The sequence below is a fragment of the Bicyclus anynana genome, chromosome 14 (genome assembly GCF_947172395.1).
Source record: "Bicyclus anynana chromosome 14, ilBicAnyn1.1, whole genome shotgun sequence".
Classification (NCBI taxonomy): Eukaryota; Metazoa; Arthropoda; class Insecta; order Lepidoptera; family Nymphalidae; genus Bicyclus; species Bicyclus anynana.
The window spans coordinates 5,887,707-5,908,795 of NC_069096.1; the positions used below are offsets into that span (position 1 = coordinate 5,887,707).

Genomic DNA, 21,089 nt, shown 5'->3' on the forward strand with positions numbered 1-21,089 from the left:
CGCCATTACATTATTGTGATAAAAAGCGGATTATAGATCCTATAATTTAGAACCGCGCTAATGGAAGTTGTCGATAAAATAGAATACTATAATCTCCTACATTACAAGAGAAATGGAAGGTCTCCTCGTGAGAAACTGGTTTTCTCAAGGATTCACCTTAATTTGTTATTTATTGACATTTTCAGGAGTTTGTCATTTTCGGTTATACGTAGGACCGATGAATTTATGAGGCTAATCTATATGGAGATTTTTCTTTTAGTTTACGCCGAGTTCCTATAGCCTACTTTACAAAAGTTTAGCAATTAAACCACATTGAAGTACGAAAGTGGTTTTTAAGTAGGTTTGGAAGTACGAAATTTAGCTTCGAAATTCGATACAGACACTAGAAGGAAAAGTCAATATACTTAAACAATACACACATCACTATCTAACCCCAAAATAAGCGTAGCTTGTGTTATAAGTACTAAAATATAGCTGATTTAATATTGGTATACATTTGTATACTATACTTATATACTTATAAAAACATCAGACACTAGAAAACACTCATGTTCATCACACAAATATTTTCTAGTTGTGGGAATCGAATCGGCCGTGGATGCACGAAGCAGGGTCACTACCCACTGCGCCACGCGGCGGTCAAAATAAATATTATAAGGCCGACCGCACAGTCGTTTTCCGTGTTCGGAAAACCGAAGCATGTAATCAATATAAATTTATTTCACTATCTGTTATATATTAAATGACGCACATCTAAGTTTTTATTTCCGAATGGAACAAATTCCGCGCGTACGTAACGAATACGAAACGAACGAGCCCTTGCGACAATATACATTCCGAATGAAGAAAAACGTAGTCTGCGGTTGTTTCACGGAATTCCAAATCATAATTCATCATCATCATTATCAACCCATATTCGGCTTACTGCTGAGCTCGGGTCTCCTCTCAGAATGAGAGGGGTCAGGCCAATAGTCTACCACGCTGGCCCAATGCGGATTGGCAGATTTCACATACGTAGAAAATTAAGAAAATTCTCTGGTATGCAGGATTCATTCACCGTTTGAGACACGTGATATTTAATTTCTTAAAATGTACACAACTGGAGGTGCACGCCTCGGATCGGATTTGAACCCACACCCTCCGGAATCGGAGGCAGAGGTCATATATACTGGGCTATCACGGCTCTTCAAAAAATCAAAATTACGCATTAGGAAAACGAATACGGAAAACGAGTGTGTGCGGCCGGCCTAAAGTGAATGCAAAGAAACTTACTGGACGAGGAGGGTTTTGGTTTCTTGGCCGGTTGCACAACCGGCTGCGGCTGCGACTGCGGCAAGGGCGCGCGCGGCGCGGACGTCGTCGGGAGGGCGCTGTTCGAACTGGTTTCTGTCAAATATGTGTCAATGTTAACGGTTGTCAACAATCAATGATATGAGAAATACTGTATTGTACAAACACGGCAAAATAAGTGTTGGAGCTTCATTTAAAATACATTAGTGTATATTTACATAGTACGAATTAATTTAGTGTTTTATAAAGATTACATATGTCGTAGACAAATAGTTTGTATATTATTTTTCGTTTTAAAAATTCGATTCTATTGAATACAGCTAATCTTTCTCATATATCGAATCAAATGTAAGCTTAATTATACATATAACTTTTTTATAGGCTACAAAAGCCACACTTAAACATTAATTACAATTACTGTAATGTCTTCATTTGATTTCAGATGCTTTAGTAAAACGAAACTTTGTAATAACAACGTCGTACTCAATCCATTCCGTGCGTAATCCATACAATTTCCAATACTTTTGTGTTGAATTCAGACATGACAGCTTAAACTGTCTATGTTTATTTCCAGTTCCAGTTTTCCAGAGTTGGAATGCTTATGGTTTGCTATCCTACTTTAAAAGTTCACCAGCCCCCCTAGCCAAGTGACACGTCGATTCTCTTTCTACTATCGCTAACGCTTCGAAAACTAGAAAAATGTATTGGTATAACAGATCTTGATCACATGACCTGTCGATAGCAAATGTTATTCCCATATTTTTTTCTGGTTTTCGAAGCGTTAGCGATCGTAGAAAGAGAATCGACGTACCACTTGGCTAGAAGGGCAGGCTGTTTACTTACGTGATATGATCTGATAACATGATGCAAAATAATACCAAGACAACATTTACGAATGAATTAAAAATAGCTGATTCAAAGATTGTAATTGAAATTGAATAATACTATTTACAATTCGTAATCTATTATAATATGTATTAGCAATAAATGACAGACTTTATTTCAACTATTTGTATTAAAAAGATAGAAGTTTCATCAACAAAAGATTTGCAAATTCATTATACAAATTATATCGATTTTATAGCATTCATCGTACGGCATCGCAACACTTATCTAAACAAAATCTTTAAGAATCTCAAATATTATAAGCTCTCAGATAATTTATCAAAGATTAATAGCGACACGTAACAAGATTAGATGATGCGAAAAAAAAATAAAGCGGTGGGCGATAAACGTTGCAATTTGGAAGTCCCTTAAATTTTTGAACCACTCAGTGGGTCGTTTACGTAAATAACCCACAAAACCAAAGCCATGCGCTGTTTGGTGTTTATTTAAAAATAAATGATGGCAACATCGCTGTGAAAACGAATAGACAAAGTCATTAGCCCACCCCATGCAAAGAGACCATCTACTAATTACGTCACGATTTGAAAAAAGAACACGTTTCTAAAATTTCGCCTCAGTTCTGTATGATGCATTGCAATCACTGAAATTTTAGATAAATTATTGATTTCATTTAAGTATAACATCCAAGGTACGCATATAAATTGGAATATAAGTTAATCTAAAATCTAAATGTACAACATTACCGATGTGATACTACTGTACATAGAGAAGAAATGGGTTTGGTTGACGTAACTAATGCATGGTCCCACAGATCAAGCGTAATTACTGTAAATAATGAAAATAATACCCCGACTGTCCCAGGATTCTTCAAGGATACAGTTAGTTTCAACACAGCCTTCGATTACGCTCTCCAATATGTCAGGCAGGTCCGAGTCCAAACCTGAACAATATTCGAATACCGTAACCACACCATAATTGACACAACACCTAGGTACGAGTATAATGTAGTATGTTCAAAAATTCACGGACTAGAAAGCGTGATATGTAAATGCATGTAAACAGTAGCTGCGTAGTGTTAGTGGCGTAATGGATAAAGTATAAACAATTTGCTACACAAAAGTTAACTTAAACCCTTCACCATACGCGGCAGTTTTAATTGTACTTCTCTTTTCTCAGTATTGTTACAATACCGAGGATATAAAGAGTTGAAGCGAAGTCTCTCGACACAACATAGACTATTGAAGTTAAGACAAATTGTAAGGTCATTGCGCCCGAAGAGGAACCTTATTAGATAGAGACTTTTTGTGCACTGACATCATCCAATTTAGTATTTATAGAAAGGTTAATGATCACACTTTTAATTTTTTTTTTACTTACAAGTACATCGAGTTGAGATTCAATGAACTGAAGAAAAAACTAGTTAAGTATTGATTAAAAGTTTATTAACCATATGTATAAGTGGAAGATAAATTGTCTGCTTTATGAAAATCGGTCAAGTGAAAACATGAGCTATTCACGATAACGATGAAACTGTAACATATATTGATAATTCGTTTTAATTATCCGGTGCAACTACACCAAGGGGCAAGGTTTACGGGCAGTATACAAGGTTTTAGTAGTAATGATACGTAAAATTATACAAAAATTTAATATTCTTTCTCTAATACAGGTTCGTACTGAATCCTTGGGATACGCATCGCAAGTTTGCATCAGATGAAGTGAACTCCACTGTTTACGGACTATTTTTCTTTTGCTTTTCAATTTGGTATTATACAGATACACAATCCACACATAAGGTCGTGAAATAACCCAAATAATTAAAACCGTTACAGATTTCGAAAGAAAAACAATAGTGCGCAGCTAAAACGAATGAGTCACACCGTCGAATTTGTATCCAAAATTATACGGAAGTTTACAGCAACAAATATTTAATGCGTACTTCACACGAGTTTGGTTTGACTTATCGTTTATTCGGTCTTGATGTTGTGTTATTCTAAATTGTGTTATTTGCACATTGGTGCTGGGAAGTAACTACTATTTGCGAGTTCTAAATTCACCGCACCGCTTTGCGAGATTTGTTATTGTTTTTATCAGCGATGAAAGACAATTGTAGACAAGACTGGTCGCCGGTAAAAGATAATATGGAACAAGCACCAACGGTAAATGCATATAAATAGAAATAAACACAATTGAACTGGCTATCTCTTTGAACTTTGAGACTTGGTCGCTAAGTATGGGCCTCATAAGAAGGCTTTTTGTGAAACTCCTTTATTTTACAAAAAAATAATTTATGGCTCGTACTAAAATACTCGGTCGACGTTGTCTCCCCTACTGTAAATATAAAATCTTTCCAAATGTAGCAAATTGTTGGAAAAAGTAATACAATACGTAACTAATTCAATTTCAATTAGTAATAAGATTTGCCAAACATTAAAAGCTCTTACCGGGACTGCTGCTGGCTTTGATTTATTTTAGAGATATAATTATACAATACATTTTGTGATATTGACGGAGCATTTAAAAGTGCTTGTGCGTTTATAGTTTCGGACGATCCAGTAATCGCTTCAGTTTGTGATGACGTGTCAATACATGGGATTTGTGAAATAAACGTGGAAGCTCAAGTGAAAAATGTATAAAAAAAAGAAACGCTTGGGATGGGTCTGTCTAATCATAATATTTCTCTCGCAATCTCTCGTCAAAATAGTAATTTAAAAAAAAATCACGGCTTCTAAAACAAATAACATTAAATTAGGTACCTAAGTATCAGAATTTATAAAAGAACATAATTCCGCAATGGCAAAAGAAATACTTTTTAAATTTATTCTGACGCGAAGCGGGATTGGGCTTGCCAACTAGGAATAAGTAATTTCCGCGATTACTTTTACACACGGGGGCTTAGGTACAACGTATTTTTTTTTATTTAGATTGTTTTTAAAGACCGATTTAATGGCATTTTTATACCGTATAATATATTTATGATAGTGTTCAGACAGTCCGAGTGCACGAAATGTTAACTGCTTAAAAAGTAATCACGATAAATAGAAATTGGTATATAAAATTTGGATGATAATTGGTATAGTAAATCAAAGAAATAGACGTACCATGTCTATTTTATATAAATATAAATGTTCTAATAACACTTCTTCGCCAGTCAGATAAAAATTAGGTTCATAATGATGTTGGCAGTTCGACAAATTACTCATTCATTCCCATGATATATAAAGATGTTTGCAAATTAATGATGCAGCGATAATAGCTAGCCAGAAGTCTGCTTTAGTTACAGTTAGAGTATCATATTTTCAACAGCTGTCGGCAGCTACGCGCAATACTGGAAATGCACATTCTTGATTACCTACACGCAACACATTTGAATATAAAAATGCTGGTAAATTAACATATGATTACTTGTTGACCAATAAAATAATCTCATTTATCATTTAACTTGCAACCGAATCTTTATGAAATATTTTCTCTATAATGTGCAATGCGATGTGAAAGTGTTGGTTTATTCCGAAGGATCAGTAAGAGTGTTCAATATTTTCATACTGTTACTATCGAGTTAACGTAAACGCGAATTTATATGGAATTGAAACAGTTGATGTGCATACAATATTTTTTATATTTTAGAAGTACGGATGATTCTTTTTACTCGTCTATCTCATATTGTGCTTTATCGTTGAATAGATCTTTGAAAGATATGAGGGGTTCTTTACCACTATTTTTCGATTTAGGGACTCATTTGTAAAATATAATAATGTTAATGTAATCTACGGAACCCTACACTGCGCAATGCGCATGGCTCGCATGTCCGGTTTTATTCAGAATAGTACTACTTCAGTAATAAAACTCGATAATTGGGAAATGTTTCTAAAACATTTGGAAAATGTTTATGAAATTACGAATCGGCTGGCAGATCTGCGAGGACTACTTTGGCATTATAGATCATTCGCGTAATATTGTATAGTGAGTCACCGACGCACGTGCGGGATAATGGTGCATTTACATTGAAGCGGTAAAATAAACAAAACGTAACTTTTACAAACAACTATTATACGATTACTCAATATGAACGGTAACAGCTATGAGCTACGAGAATAAATATAATTGGTGTAGTGTATATATTATACTTAAAAGAATTATGCGCTTTTTTTTCTTTACAAGTTAGCCCTTGACTACAATCTCACCTGATGGTAAGTGATGATGCAGTCTAAGATGGAAGCGAGCTAACTTATTAGGAGGAGGATGAAAATCCCCACCCCTTTCGGTTTCTACACGGCATCGTACCGGAACGCTAAATCGCTTGACGGTACTTTATGCAATGCCGCAAATGTTTTATTCAATTATTTTTCCTCATAAACAAAAGTAACTCTTGTAGTTTTGTCAAGACCGCGTTATAAATCAGAGGCTTTGATTGGTTCTTAGTAATTATCATTTGATAGGAAATACGAGTAGGGTTCAATAATGTGTTACTGAACCCAAAAAGTATTAAATAACGTCAAAAGTTTGAATGATATGTTTAATGGTCCATGGTTAAGAATTTAATTAAAGAAAATCGATTGTAAGGGTTTGACGAAGAATCTGAAATGAATAAGGGTCTTAACGTCAACTAGTACCATACCGGTTCCGTCTATGGGTTTGTTTTAGAAAAAGCTATCTACCAAAATCATCATCACTCACCATCAGGTGAGATTGTAGTCAAGGGCTAACTTGTAAAGAGTAAAGAATAAAAAAAAAAAAAAAAATAGTTTTTAGTAAAACAAAAAAAGTACTATAGTACATAGGTAATTTAATCAGTAAAGTTAAACAAAAATCAGATCTTCAAAATCTTAATTCCAGCAGCTGCAGCATTGATGAAAAAACTGACTTGAGACAGAAAATTATGAAAAAATCCGAAAAATAAAATAACTTGGTCACCTTAGGGATTTTTAGAAAACTATTCAAATTAGTTTTAGATAATTAGGTGGTGTATATACCATTTGCGTTTATCCATTAATTACGGGACACCCTGTATACGAATACGAGTAAATATGTTTGAGTCTCCGAAAGAGGCCAAACACTGCATGTAGTATAATTAGCACTTCGTCCGTTATTTGACTAAACTATTGATCTCATCTGCTGAACCTACGCTCATTACTTTTGTTTATTATGATAGAAAAAAATAGCGGGTTCTGTATGTAAATGTACTTGTAATGTGTACTTGTAAAATTACATTATCGTTATGAATACTTTTTGAAACATTCAACTAAGCTTTACAATTTTATGCCATTCTTTCCTGTCATGGGGTGGAACTTGGAAAAATAATGAATACAGTGACTCACCATTATGAAGTGCTTGTACGGCACTTGGGTGTAGTTGACAATGATTTTAATTGACTTCCATTTATGTAATTACTACAAAGTTCAACTCGATTGTGTAACATATGAAGTACCTCAATACAACAAATGTACTTTATTATTGAGAGCACTGTATAATATAGTGTCAATATTATTTCCCGCGGGAACCATGGATTTTTCCGGGTTTAAAATTAGCCTATATGTTGCTCAATAACCTCCACTATCTATCAATGAAAGTTTTAAATTCGCATTTAAATCGGTTCAGCTGTCCCAAACATAAGCCCGGACAAACAGACAGACAAATCCTACATATTGACAACATTATTGACTGTGTGCGTGTTTAGCTTTTAATATAAAGTAGCATGACATAAAGGAGTTTAGAGAACGATTTGAAAGTCATAATATTATGTGTGAATCTCATCTGTTGAAGTGTTCTACATAAACTACCACGAGCTTTAAGCTCCATTTGAAAGAAAAGGGAATGTATAAAATTTATCATTATATGTAAGAGTAAAATATTTTTTCAAGAACATAAACCAATGCAGTGCCTGAGCAATTGAGCATAGATAACTTGCTTCCTCGTAATGGACACAGTAACTTTACGGGATAATAAACAACAATAAGATATTCCTATGGGATTTAACGCCACTACTCGTAATTCGACGTAGAAAGGAACGCACAAAAGCTATAGTAGGGGAGCCCGGAATGTTCAATTTGCAGTAACTAAAGCGTCATGGGGACCGATTACATTTGGTAGATAAAATGATAGGAACAATAAACGGTTATTTACTTTTTTCGCTTTAAGCGGTGGAAAAAAACTACAGACCGAATTTTTATTACTTTGGCTTACTAAAATTGTCAGACAATTTTAGTAAGCCAAAGTATAGAGTATAGAGAAGTATAGAGAATTAAAATATTAAAAATATTTTGTAACTTTGGAATCCTCCCAAACCTTACGCTCAAATCGTTAGATTTTAGAAATGCACACCTTTTAGTAATCAACCAACCTACTATATCCTTATCCGACGTGCTGGTTGAGTATTTCTGAAGTTAGGTTTTTTGGTTGCCTTAAACGTATCCACCAATATTAAGGGCTTATACTTGGTGAATGTACTCAACAACGTGCAAGGTATAGTCCCTTATGCTTATCTGCCGCGCTCGAATAACTGCAAAAATCCCCTCTTCGGCTCCCCTACTACTATGATCATTAAGTATTAAACCTCATTACAAACGACCTGTGTACTTCTCTTAATTCGATGTTTTACTATCAGAATAAACATTCCCACTGATGTAACGTTCGTGTTATTAAACATGTATGTAAATGTCAGTAATGTTATTAAAAGAACGAGCCTGTGACAGTCAAACATACCTAATTTTAGGGAGACTGAACTCAGACTAATTACCTCAAAACTAGTACCCAAATTAACGAACAAAATTGTTCGTCGTTTTTTAACTTTTTGAGGAAAACACTCACACATCGAAAATAGTAAACACCAACAAATATATTTTGTGTCCTTCCACTACAAACAACTATAAATTTTAAAAATTAAAACGTAATTTTTACTAAGACGTTTAGAGCATTCGATTAGTTGATCGAGGTTTTGTTGTTCTGGCTAAAGAATCTATTATTTTTAAATATTGTTTTTATTACGAATTTAATATAAATAAGTTAGAAATACTTACAAATTAAACGTAACTTCATCTTTTACACTAGAAGTTGTTAACCGGTTCTTAACCATTTAACTACACTACTACTACACACAAAAAGGCACTTTTACGACGAAAACGATTACTACTATGAACATCGGTTCTAAAGAGATTTTTTTTAAAAACGTTTGTTTATAAAAATATTCTAGTATAAACGATTATTGATCTTATACTTTGATAGAAGGTCAATCGTTTAGCGAGGCAGGTCCTTATATAATTAGTCTGAGAGTTAAGTGAGAGCCAATTATAGAGTTTAAGTCGTGATGGCTATGGCAGGTAGCAAGGTAGATTAAGGGTCCAGATCCAGACCCTTAACTTGAGTATAAAACTTTCAGCTTTCATAAAAAGAGGTATATCGGGGTATCGCAGGTTCTTAGTCCATAAAAGGAACTTCAGTTCAACTAAGGTAGATTCCTCTTATGTAATGAAGTAATTAATATAATGAATTACACTTATCAGTAATCCATATTATTACGTAAATTATAAATGTACAAAAAACAACACCTTTACACGCTTTGAGCACTCCTACTGATGTAACGTTCATGTTAGTAAAGTGTATGTAAATTTCATTGATATATGTTGTAATAAAACAATGTACATAACTAGTACACAGACAGTAGTAGACAGGAATAACTGCTGTAATAAAATATGTGGAAAAATGGAAACATGGACACTTAACAAAGATTTGAAAATCATAGATCATCATACATCACAAAGTAAACTCAAACCCCCAGTTGACCTTAGCCGAGTCCTGCGTATAGCGTTTATAGTCTGTATAAATAAAGTACATTGTACAAACAATAAAAGCAAATGTATGACGTCACTAACTTGTGATGGACGTGGTCCTGGGCCGCTGTAGGAACGGATGATTGAAGAACACTTCGAAGGGCATGCGTTCCCGCGCGTTGCGACGGAGGAGACCAATCAGCAGGTTGCATAGCTCTGGACTGGTGCCGGAGGGCATTCTGCAATAAATGTAGGTTTTAAAATAAATAGTTACGAGTAATCGATGTACCTATGTACATAAAAAAAAAGATACCGATCAACTTGAGAACCTCCTCCTTTTTGAAGTTGGTTAATAACAAGTTAAATTCAATATTCTGAAATACCCCCCGATAGTCATGAATTCAGTTAGGTTAAAAGGCAGATATTCTTTCCATTATAAGAAATTACTCCCTATTATTATAATAAATTACTCCCTAATAATATTAGTGTAGGCAGACTTATTTATACTAATATTATATCGCTGAAGAGTTTGTTTGTTTGATTGAACGCGCGAATCTCAGGAACTACTGGTCCGATTTGAAAAATTAAGGCGAAATCTCGAGAAATAGAACACTAAATCTTGCAATTGTATAATACATAATACTGAAACAAGAAGCGAATACGTTCGTGAGACTTATAATAAACACGGGCTTTGAAACGAAACACAGATGCCTGCGCACGCACCGCCCTCTTCCGGAACAAACAAATATACAAACAATATACATTAGTATTTTATTTAGTACACACAAGCGGACGCCGGCGACTTCGTCTGCGTGGAATCCAGTTTTTCGCAAATCTTGTAAAAGCCAATGGACTTTTTCAGAACCAAAGGTAGCCTATATGTTAATCCCAGGTACTTCCTATCTTCGTTTAAATTTCAGCCAAATCGGTTCAGTAGTTCGGCCGTAGCTAGTTACCACCCTACCGACAAAGACGTACCGCCAAGCGTTCCGGTACGACGTCGTGTAGAAACCGAAAGGGGTGTGGACTCATCCTCCTTCTAACAAATTAGCCCGCTTCCATCTTAGATTGCATCATCACATACCATCCGGTGAGATTGTAGTCAAGGGCTAACTTGTAAAGTTTGAAAAAAAAACATCCATACAAACTTTCGCGTTTATGTTAGTAGGATAATATAAACAAATTGTTTAGTACTGAACAGTGAGTCATTAGAGCACCACATTTGAATATTATATGCATAATGATATTCTAATGTAGTCTTGCGCATATTATTGAAAAATCGTTTAACAGTTGATCTGAATTATATTTTATACAAACAAGTCATTGTTTTAAATAGCCTTTAACTGCCTCTTTGGTCCAGTGGTTAAGTATTGGGTTCGAGTTCTGGTTCGGGCAAAGAAACAAGTATTTCTTCTTTTAAAACAATTCTTAGTTGCAACCCCAATTTAAGATGTTAGTGGAGTTAAATCTCCGTGCCTCGGAGAGCACGGTAGGTACGTCCTTTGTCAACATTATTATTAAAATTTAATTTGAGCCTTATAGAGTCCAACATTTTCACACAAAATTTATTTATTTGTTTGTTTGGATGCACCAATCTCTAAAACTGTCAGGCGCCTTGAATTTTTTTTTTGTTTTGGGGTTTTACGGCTTAAACATTCATTTTTCTATTTCATTATTATTACCATTATCGTTATCCTATTTTACATGGCCTCCTGTTTCGTATATCAGAGAGTGACTTAAAACTTACGCTACACACTCTCAAGTACATAGTCAAGTTTGCTGGCAGTGAAAATAATGATAATGATATTTCGATATTTTTTTCACAGATGCCTAATCGTGCTACAGACTTGATGGTCTACTTGACCGTGTGTGGCTGGCGTTAGAACCAACCAAGCACTAACGCGATTTGACGGACTTTCAAATTTCTTATATCATAAATAGGGATTAAAACGAGCGTGGACCAGAGTTAACACATGACATAATTCGTAACGCAACAGTTAAATAAGGAAGCCGCGCCTAATTCGAACCACTTTACAGAACAGACCTTGAACGTGGACACTGACTGCGCAGATACGATTTAACTAAAAAACGAGCAAAAAATCATCACCAAATACAATACAACACACCTGTTAACAAGATGTTAAAAAAAAAAGTTAATAATGATTTGAATTAATATGCTTAATGTATTAGTGCCGTCAATTTTTGCAAGTGTCGAATTTGTTTGGTTGGATAAGTAAAAAATATTGAGTTTTTTTTCGCTTTATACAGTCCACGTGACCTCGGTCTTGTCAGATTTATAATAAAAAAGAAGCAAAGCGAGGCTAGTGCTTGTTGTTACTCGAAATTTCGGGTACAAAATGTTGTTTGAATCAAGATAACAATTTATAACAACTCAAAACATAATACATACCTACAGGAATAATAGTTTTGTATTTCATATACATTACGAGTACCTTTATTAATGTAATATACATCATTTAGAGGAGATATGAGTGTATATCTCCAGACACGGGAGATATTATGGAGATTAGATGCGCCACGCATTACAGCTATAATGACAATCAGACTATATTTTTATTTTAAATATGAATCTATTTTTGGTTAAAAATTATGTATATGAAAACAGAAAGTTTTCATATAATTTTCAATTACAGACTTACCTAATATTCCTATTACTATTACTATTACAACGGAATAGAGAACCTTCTTTTTTTTTTAAATCGGTTCATATAGTTATATTATATTTTGTGACAGTGCTCCAGTTCTCATGTCTTATCTAATATTTAATAGAGAAAAAATTTGATTGTTTGTGTGCATTGAATAAGCTCGGAAAGTACTAGAGCGATCTAAAAATTATTTTACAATAGTGCATTAACTCAAGCAGTTTAAATCATAAAGTGCTTGAGTTAATGCATCACTGTGTTGGCACCGCCTTCAAAATGATCAGACGGTAGCACGTACGATGTTATTTTTCACTTTTTAGTTTATTTTCTGATTTTGAAGTCGGTTCAATTTTTGTTATGAAATTTTATATTGAAACCTCAGGTTTATCCTGACTCTACCGGAAAACAAAAATTCTTTTACTACTAGAAAGCCACGTAATTTGTGATTCTTACGGGAACGAGAACTACGTGGGTGAAACCGCAGGGCGTATGTTAGTGTTAAAAAAAATTTGGCGTGACGTTATTTGTGAACTATGTATGATAATATCTAAGTTAGCACTTACTTAGGTTGTAGGTCGACACTGTTCTCGTAGAACGCTTTGAGTTCGTGAGGCGTGGTAGCTTGGAAGGGCGCTTTGCCTGTCAGGCACTGGTACACTATGGTGCCGAGGCTCCATAGGTCGGCTTTTGCGTCGTACTTTAGTGACATTATAACTTCGGGCGCCTGGAAAATAGCCCACATTACGAGATGCTAAAAGCTAACGAGTGAAATGATGTGTAACGAGTGTAATTGAAATGTTACAATAGTATTATCATCATTCATAACCCATATTCGGTTCACTGTTGAGCACGAGTCTCCTCTCAGAATGAGAGGTGTTAGGCTAGGTCCAACACGCTGGCCCAATGCGGATTGGCAGACATCACACACGTTAAAACGTGACATTTAATTTCTTAATACTCTGCCACTCAGAAGGACATCCGATAAAACTGATAGATCTGTTAGTGCTGCAGGCACGTGGACTTATTGGATGGTGAGTGGTTAGCATAAAGGGGGATTAGCTATGTTTAAAATAAAATATAGCTAATATTGTTACTTAAAAAAATATAATTTCACAGAAATTGACTGTTACTTTTTAAATCTCATAGGCGAAACAAATAATTGTTAAAACGGCCTTTATAGACTCCGCGCCACGAAAGACGTCTCGCGGCTAAAACCTGAACAAAAATTGACAGCGCCTTACATAAATGGCATTAAGACCGCCATTACCAAATGGCAATGAGCCATTATGACATTAGCGCCGCGTCTACGGGACTTGTTTCGTGGCGCGGAGTATAGTGTGTCGTGGGTGAAATTAACATGTTTGCAGTACACCATACCATATACATAGGTGATCCACACAGCGTGACCGCCATGTTTCCTTCTTCTAAAAACCTCGCGAAGCCGAAGTCCGCTGTTATAAGAAACAAAGGGATTATAATCTTTATTACACATCTGTGAAATAGGGCAATAAAATAAACAGTTTTTATAACCTTGAGAATTATTTAATACATAATATGTTTTAAAGAATTGAGGGAAAAAAGTAATTATAAGAGTATAAAGATTAATAAGCAAAACAATGAAGAATCCATAATTTCGTTATAATATTTCAGAATCTGTTCCGTGAATTTGATGACACATTGAAAGCATTAATCATCGTTGCTCACCAAAAGACACTTAAAGGATTTTCCTTAATGTTTTGTGAAAATGTTTTCATATTATATTTACTGTTTCCAATAACCTATTTATCTGTAACCAGATAAATAGGTTATTGGAAATTTGGATTGCCGGCTAGTTGCATAGCAACATTGTGTCTTGCCTGCAGGTCTATTCTCTAACTTAGAGTTACCAACTAGCTACTCTTAGTGGTTCTCAAGTCGCGTGATTTCGTATTCACTTAATTTATTGATAACTGATCAAAATTATTATCCTGTGAGTTTGACATTGTGATTTTCGTAACCAATGGGCTTTATGGAATGGGAAAAATGCGGTTGTTATTAATTTGATGTTAACTATATAAAGTTAGTTTGTGAATAGGCCAACTGGTATACCGATGGTGTACTACAGATAGTTGGCACGAGCTTAACATAATCCAGAAGTCAACTGTTCACTTATTGGCTTTTTTATATGGCATCGCACTAGAACGCTAAGTCACTTACTCGTAGTGGCAAGGCTTTAAACGAGTTTTATTTTTTTTTATATTCTTTACAAGTTAGCCCTTGACTACACTCACCTGATGGTAAGTGATGATGCAATCTAAGATGAAAGCTATCTTGTTAGGAGGAGGATAAAAATCCACACCCGGTTTCGGTTTCTACACGACATCACAGGATCCGTCTTGGATATAATTATGGGAGTATTTTTTCCAATGAGTCATTCCTCATAACGACACTTACCAATTTTAAGGGTAATCTCGGTGGGGTGCGGCGTGCGCGGCGGCATGACGCTGTGCGTGAGGAGGATGTTCTGCGGCTTGAGGTCCCTGTGCACGATGCCCTTGGCGTGGATGGCGCGCATCGCCTCCGCCAGCTGGCGCAGGAACGTGCGGATGGTGCCTTCGCTGAGCAGCCTGTTCGCTTGTAGGTAGTCCGCCAGGTCGCCCCCATTGCAATACTGCACAACAAAAAAAAATATTAATTACAGTACGCACGATACTAAACAAAAAAAAAAAATATTTTTGAAATTCTCTTATCAAGACCTTTCATTTGATGTATCACACGATGAAGTTAGTAAAAGTTTTTTTTCAACTTTCCATCTTATACGTGTCCCCCATATTCAATATATATATGTGCCAAATTTCAATTGAATTGGTCCAGTACGTTAGGAGAAAACAGACAGACCTTAAAATGTGCGCGAGTGAGATTATAAGGGTTCCGTTTTTGTACTACGTACGTTCGAAGCCCGCGACTTCTTCGCCCTCTTTTTTGTGTTATAAAAGCGTGACTAATAATATATATATAAACATATCATACTCTTTACATAGAACTCAAATTTCTGAGAATGTCGATTTAATTTCATAGAATATTTTCGCAAGCGGAAATCCTGTACTTAAAACAAAAAAATAAAATACTGATACGGAGAAATGAATAACGTATTCCGCTCTTATCACGACGAGCTGTATGTTGATTGCCTACCTATTCTGTTCAGTAGTTTCATCTGTTGTGTAACGATGAGTTACCGAAATTGAAATGGCCGATATATTTTCGCCGTATATTCGTACAATGTTATCAAGTTTGATTCGCGATAAGAAGCGCCATGCCGCTAGTAATCTTATCATTGAGTGATAATAGTTATGTGTCAGTTGAGTATGTGTTTCGCGACGGGGCTAGTACCTGGCGAGTAAGCTGTTCAAACTAGTCGGTCAGTGGTGCAAGTGGCAATGAAGCTAAGATCTCTTTACCCAATAATACTGGCAATTTTTGCGTGAGTATAACTTTTTTCCTATATAATAAAAGTAATAAATAGCGAGTGCATATTACCTATCTCATAGTAATGAGAAACAGTTTTTATTAAATAAATATAATTTTCTGATGCCTATACATTTTATACTGTGCAATTTGATAAAAATAACAAAAAATAAGTATAACATTCAATAATGCTATTTTATTATTATAGACATATTTTCCATATCATCTACTATTTGATATAGTAATAAATTATGACATAATATACACAGATTTCAATTACTGGTTTCAGTAATTTTACAATGATTGCTTTCTTGCGACAAAAAGAAACTAAAAAACTAAACTAATATTAGGTAATAAGTTAAGAGTTTTTACATAATTTCAAGTTCATTCATTGACAGAAACTGTTACACCCTTGCAGTTATCACAATTCTTATCTTTGTACTTAGCGATTCTACGTCAGCTCGTTATGATAAACATTGTATATCCATTTTATTATAATATTAGTCACGTGATAAATATTGTAATAATTTTCAGAATCGGGAGCGCGGTATCTCAAAATGCAGAAGAATTACCTGTTCAAGTTGAGACTGACAACCAATTCCCTCCTGAGCGCTCAGAATTGGATGGACATATCGAAGACAGTGAGACAACGGCTGCGGAACCCACTGAAATAACGTCAGGAACAACTACAGTAGGTGACGCTAAAACAGCAATAGCTAATGGTGACGATGACAGCCCTGTAGAAGTGACTGAAACCACGACAGAATCGTTAGTAGTCGATGAAACTGAGACTACAGTGATAAATGATGCTGAGAAGGAGATTGATAATGAAGACTATGAAACCACTACTGTGGAACCCACTCAAACAACTTCAGGGTCTACAATAACAGTTCAAACTCCCCCAACATCGCCAGCGGAACTGCAGGAAAATGAAAACAGTGACACCACGGCTGCAAAACTTACGGATCTAACATTATCAACTATGGCTGATGAACCTGCTGATACTACAGCCGTAGAAGTAACTCAAACGACTTCAGAGTCCACTATAACAGACGCCGCTGTACCAGTGTCGATAGCTGAAGATGAGCAAGCTACTACTACTAATGAGAGCGACACTACCATTGCAGAAATCACTGAAGTAACATCTGAATCTACTGTACCAGATATAGCTGCACGATTATTGGCAAATAATGATGAGCAAATTACTGATGATGAAGCCGGAGAAACTACGGCTGCAGAAACTACTCAAACAACTGAAGTTGAGCCGGTCACCAATGACGAGGCTACTGCAACCACGGCTCTGGAAACCTCAGGGCCGACATCAGGGCCTACTACAACAGATGTAGTTCCGTCAACATTAGCCAATGATGAGCAGACAACTAGTGAAGGCAGTGAAACCACGATTCTGGAACCCTCTGAACCCACAATGGGGACTACAGTAGCAGATGTAGTTGCGCCAATATTGACAACTACAGATGATCTCGTTACTAATAATGGTATTAGTGACACCACTATTGTAGAACCTACGCCTACTGCAGATTCGCCCTGCCCAAAACCGTGTGTATGTATTACAGAAGGAGATTCAAGCACGTACATAGTAGACTGTTCAGGAACTGATCTTACAGAGCTGCCTACAGCGATAGATTCGAAAACAACGACGTTAAAATTAAATAATAACAAATTAACAGCAATACCTAAAGCAATTTCGGAACTCAAAAGCTTAAAAGTTTTAAATGCAAACGACAATTTAATCAATGAATTGGAATCTGGAGTAAGTATGCTATACTATTTTTAGCTTCTTTTCGTTTGTAGTCACTTATAACCCCTCTACGTTTTCCTGTGCTGTGGTTCAATCTAATAATTATATTAGATTTAGAATTTTATTATTCCGTAAAAACTTTGGGGTAGGAAATATCTATAAAATCATATTGTTTATAACTTTTTATGACGAGTCGACAAGAGGGCACTCACCTGTATTTGCGCACATGATTGCGTATTTGGCTGATCTTTCGCGGATTGCCTGCCGTGACTAAATTGCTGTGAGATTTACTCGTACATTATATAGCTTTATAAGTATATTCACATGGTTTTTATTTATAAAATTGTGTTAATAAATTAAAAAACGCAACCAGGGCATACAACATTGTCATTCTTATATTAAACCAAATTTTGTGAGCATTATTACATGGATGGATTGAGTATTCATAGTAGTATATAGATAGATTGAGGTAGTCACGAGAATCGAATTCATAAGTATTAAAAACAACTGTGATGCAATATTTTTAACCGTCTTCAAAAAAGAAGGAGGTTATCAATTTGATGCGGATGTTTTTTTTCTTATATTTATTAACCAATTTAGAATAATTTTAGTTTGAAAGAATATAGTTCCAGATTGGCCCCATTAAATTTTCACGAAAATCGGTTAATTAGTTGTGTTAAAATCAAAATAAATGAACGATATTGCCCATACTGTGCCGTTTATGGGCACTGCAGCTGGTTTTTTTTTTAAATATTAGTATTATTTTTCGAAGTTTCATAACAGTAAAGTCACGCTAGGACACAGTAAAAACAGAAAAGTGAATTTTTTTACCAAAAATATAATTTTTTTTTCAACTAGAAATACTTTTACACTGAAACTTAATTAATTTTTTTATTTTATTTTTCAGTCCATCAGCGAGTTACCAGAACTAGTTTCACTAAATTTGGCAAACAATCGGTTTCTAGAATATCCAAAAGAATTAGAGAATTCTTTGAATAAACTTGAAGAATTGAATTTGGCCGGCAATGAATTAAAAGCGGTAAGTTTCTAGTTATATTGGAGGAAATTTAATTACCTTCGTTTATAATAATAAATCATCTCAATGCTCATTACTCGATTATTTCGTGTAGTTCATGAAAATCTGGACAAGGCCATAGTTGGTTTAAAGTTATTATTTGTATTTAACTATTTCTATAATTAGTTTTATCTAGTGGTAGGCATAGTCATTAGGCTGAGATTAGATACCACTATTGGCAAATATAATTTAGGACAAATTTGTTTAATAACCTTTATCACACCCGAGTTTACGAGCTTCTATCTTAGTCTGTATAGTCAGAGTCACATTACATAATAGTATCATATCAGTTAAATTTATTTATTAATTAACTTGTTTACGATGATAAATGAAAATTTAAGCTATCAAAGTAATGTACTCATAAACAGAAAAAATATTATTTATCATTACTAATTAAAATGAATAAAAGCAAATTATAAAAGTTATATAAAAGAATTTTTTTTTTACATTCCGTGTAATTTATTTTCAGAGTCCAGAGGTTTTATCGAAATATAACGCCCTTCATACAGTTACTTTACCAGAAGTTTCGCCGGAAATAGTAACAAAGTTATGTTCGTCTTTAAAGGATACATTAATATCTGTTTGTGCAAATACTTGTGAAGAACATTCATTCAAATGTTCAGAAGCGCATTTACTTGATGTTGCGCTACCTGGTATGATTCCTTTTATCCCCGAAATCATCAAGGTGGATACCGAAAATTCCGACGATATTCCATCAAGCACAGAAACATCCTCCAATACAGAAGCAAAATTAACGTCTACAACTCTATTAGAGGACTCAGATAATTCGGCAACAGAGAAAGTTAAGACACCACTAATTTCAGAAGCCCCCGAGATACCACCCAATCAGAATACGAACGAAAATCGTATCACTATGCCAGATATATCGCCTAACTCGAAGATAACAGATTCTCCTCAATTGCCACAAGAACCGCAGCATACTGGATCCAGAGATAATATGTCTGTTAATGATTTTTCTCTTCGTACTGCAGTTAATAATGCCCCACAAGAAAAGGTGGCAGTGCAAAATATAGTAATAGATAGTCCCAAAGAACCAACTGATAATGAAACTGATGTGAAGGTTGGTGCAAAAACTACAGAAACAACAGGAGGCGGTGGAGTAGACAAAAGTGTGATTGCCGTTATTGTGGCAGGTATGATTATAATAATAGCTGTTATCACAGTTAAAAAGAATTGGAGTTCTATAAGAAAAAGATTCAGTTCCGAACAAAGGCCTAATGAACGATCAGGTAGAAATGCGAATGGAACAACACCTGAGGAAGTACCGTTGCAAGACAAATCACCTGTTTAAAATAATATGTTAAGCAGAATATTTATTTTTATAACGTTATGGATAAAGTTTGAAGTGAATGGGTTTCGATCTGAACGACAAATATTTATGTTTGAAACAAAAATGGTGATGTTTGGACTGGATTTTTATAATAGGTGAGACGGATTGGACTCGATAGGTGTATATTAAAACTTACAGCATGTCATTTAAATGATATTTAAGAGACCTATAGAATAAGTTTCGTTAAGATAGTTGTAATATAATGTAAATACATTTTCAACTGTGTGATAATAATTTTCAAAAAAAAATCGTAATAAAATTTAAATATTTATTTATTTATTCATACTTAGTTGCAAAAAATAACTTACTACAAAGAAAATAATATAAATACATAGTATACATGAATGTGCAAAGGCAAAGTTTTATTGCTTTTAGCAATTTCTGTCACACAACATTTGGATAAAGGAATTAATGTATTTTAAATAAAATTAACGTAAATGCGAGATTCGTATTTTTTGCATTAAAATGTATTATTGACCAACTTCAAAAAGGTTCTCAATTTGATTGGTATGTTTTATGCAAAATAAAATACGAAGAGAAAACAAAATAACAATATTAAATACACAAAAAATATGTCTTCTTTTATCATCTCATAAATCTAAACAACAAATTACGTGTCACGTTGTTTGTCCGCGATGTACTCCTAAACTACTTAACCAATTTTAATAAAATTTTCACACCGTATGATCCAACTTGATAGTTAGGATATGTTGTAGGGGTGGAGAAGGGTAGGTAAGAAGTAAGTGCATATAGTATTTATTTATTCTCTATAAGTTGGCCCGTGACTACAATCTCACCTTATGGTAAGTATGCTAGTAATATAAATAAAAACCTGCATAGAAAGCAAAAGGCAGACCAATCTGGCAAACTAATATTTTTCCAAAATAATGAAGTG

At 34.7% G+C, this 21,089-nt stretch overlaps 1 protein-coding gene across 2 annotated transcripts in view; it reads right to left on the reverse strand.

Moving 5' to 3' along the window:
- Positions 1–21,089, reverse strand: part of LOC112046190 (serine/threonine-protein kinase unc-51) — a 67,287-nt gene that overhangs the window by 13,723 nt on the left and 32,475 nt on the right. The window contains exons 3-8 of one of the 2 annotated variants that reach the window (XM_052885329.1): positions 14,999–15,215; positions 13,943–14,016; positions 13,129–13,289; positions 10,005–10,141; positions 2,984–3,076; positions 1,273–1,386 (exon numbers count right to left, since the gene is read on the reverse strand). In XM_052885329.1, the coding sequence (XP_052741289.1) occupies positions 1,273–1,386; positions 2,984–3,076; positions 10,005–10,141; positions 13,129–13,289; positions 13,943–14,016; positions 14,999–15,215 (796 nt within the window). The remainder of the gene's footprint in view (positions 1–1,272; positions 1,387–2,983; positions 3,077–10,004; positions 10,142–13,128; positions 13,290–13,942; positions 14,017–14,998; positions 15,216–21,089) is intronic. The other variant, XM_052885330.1, reaches the window with a different exon arrangement.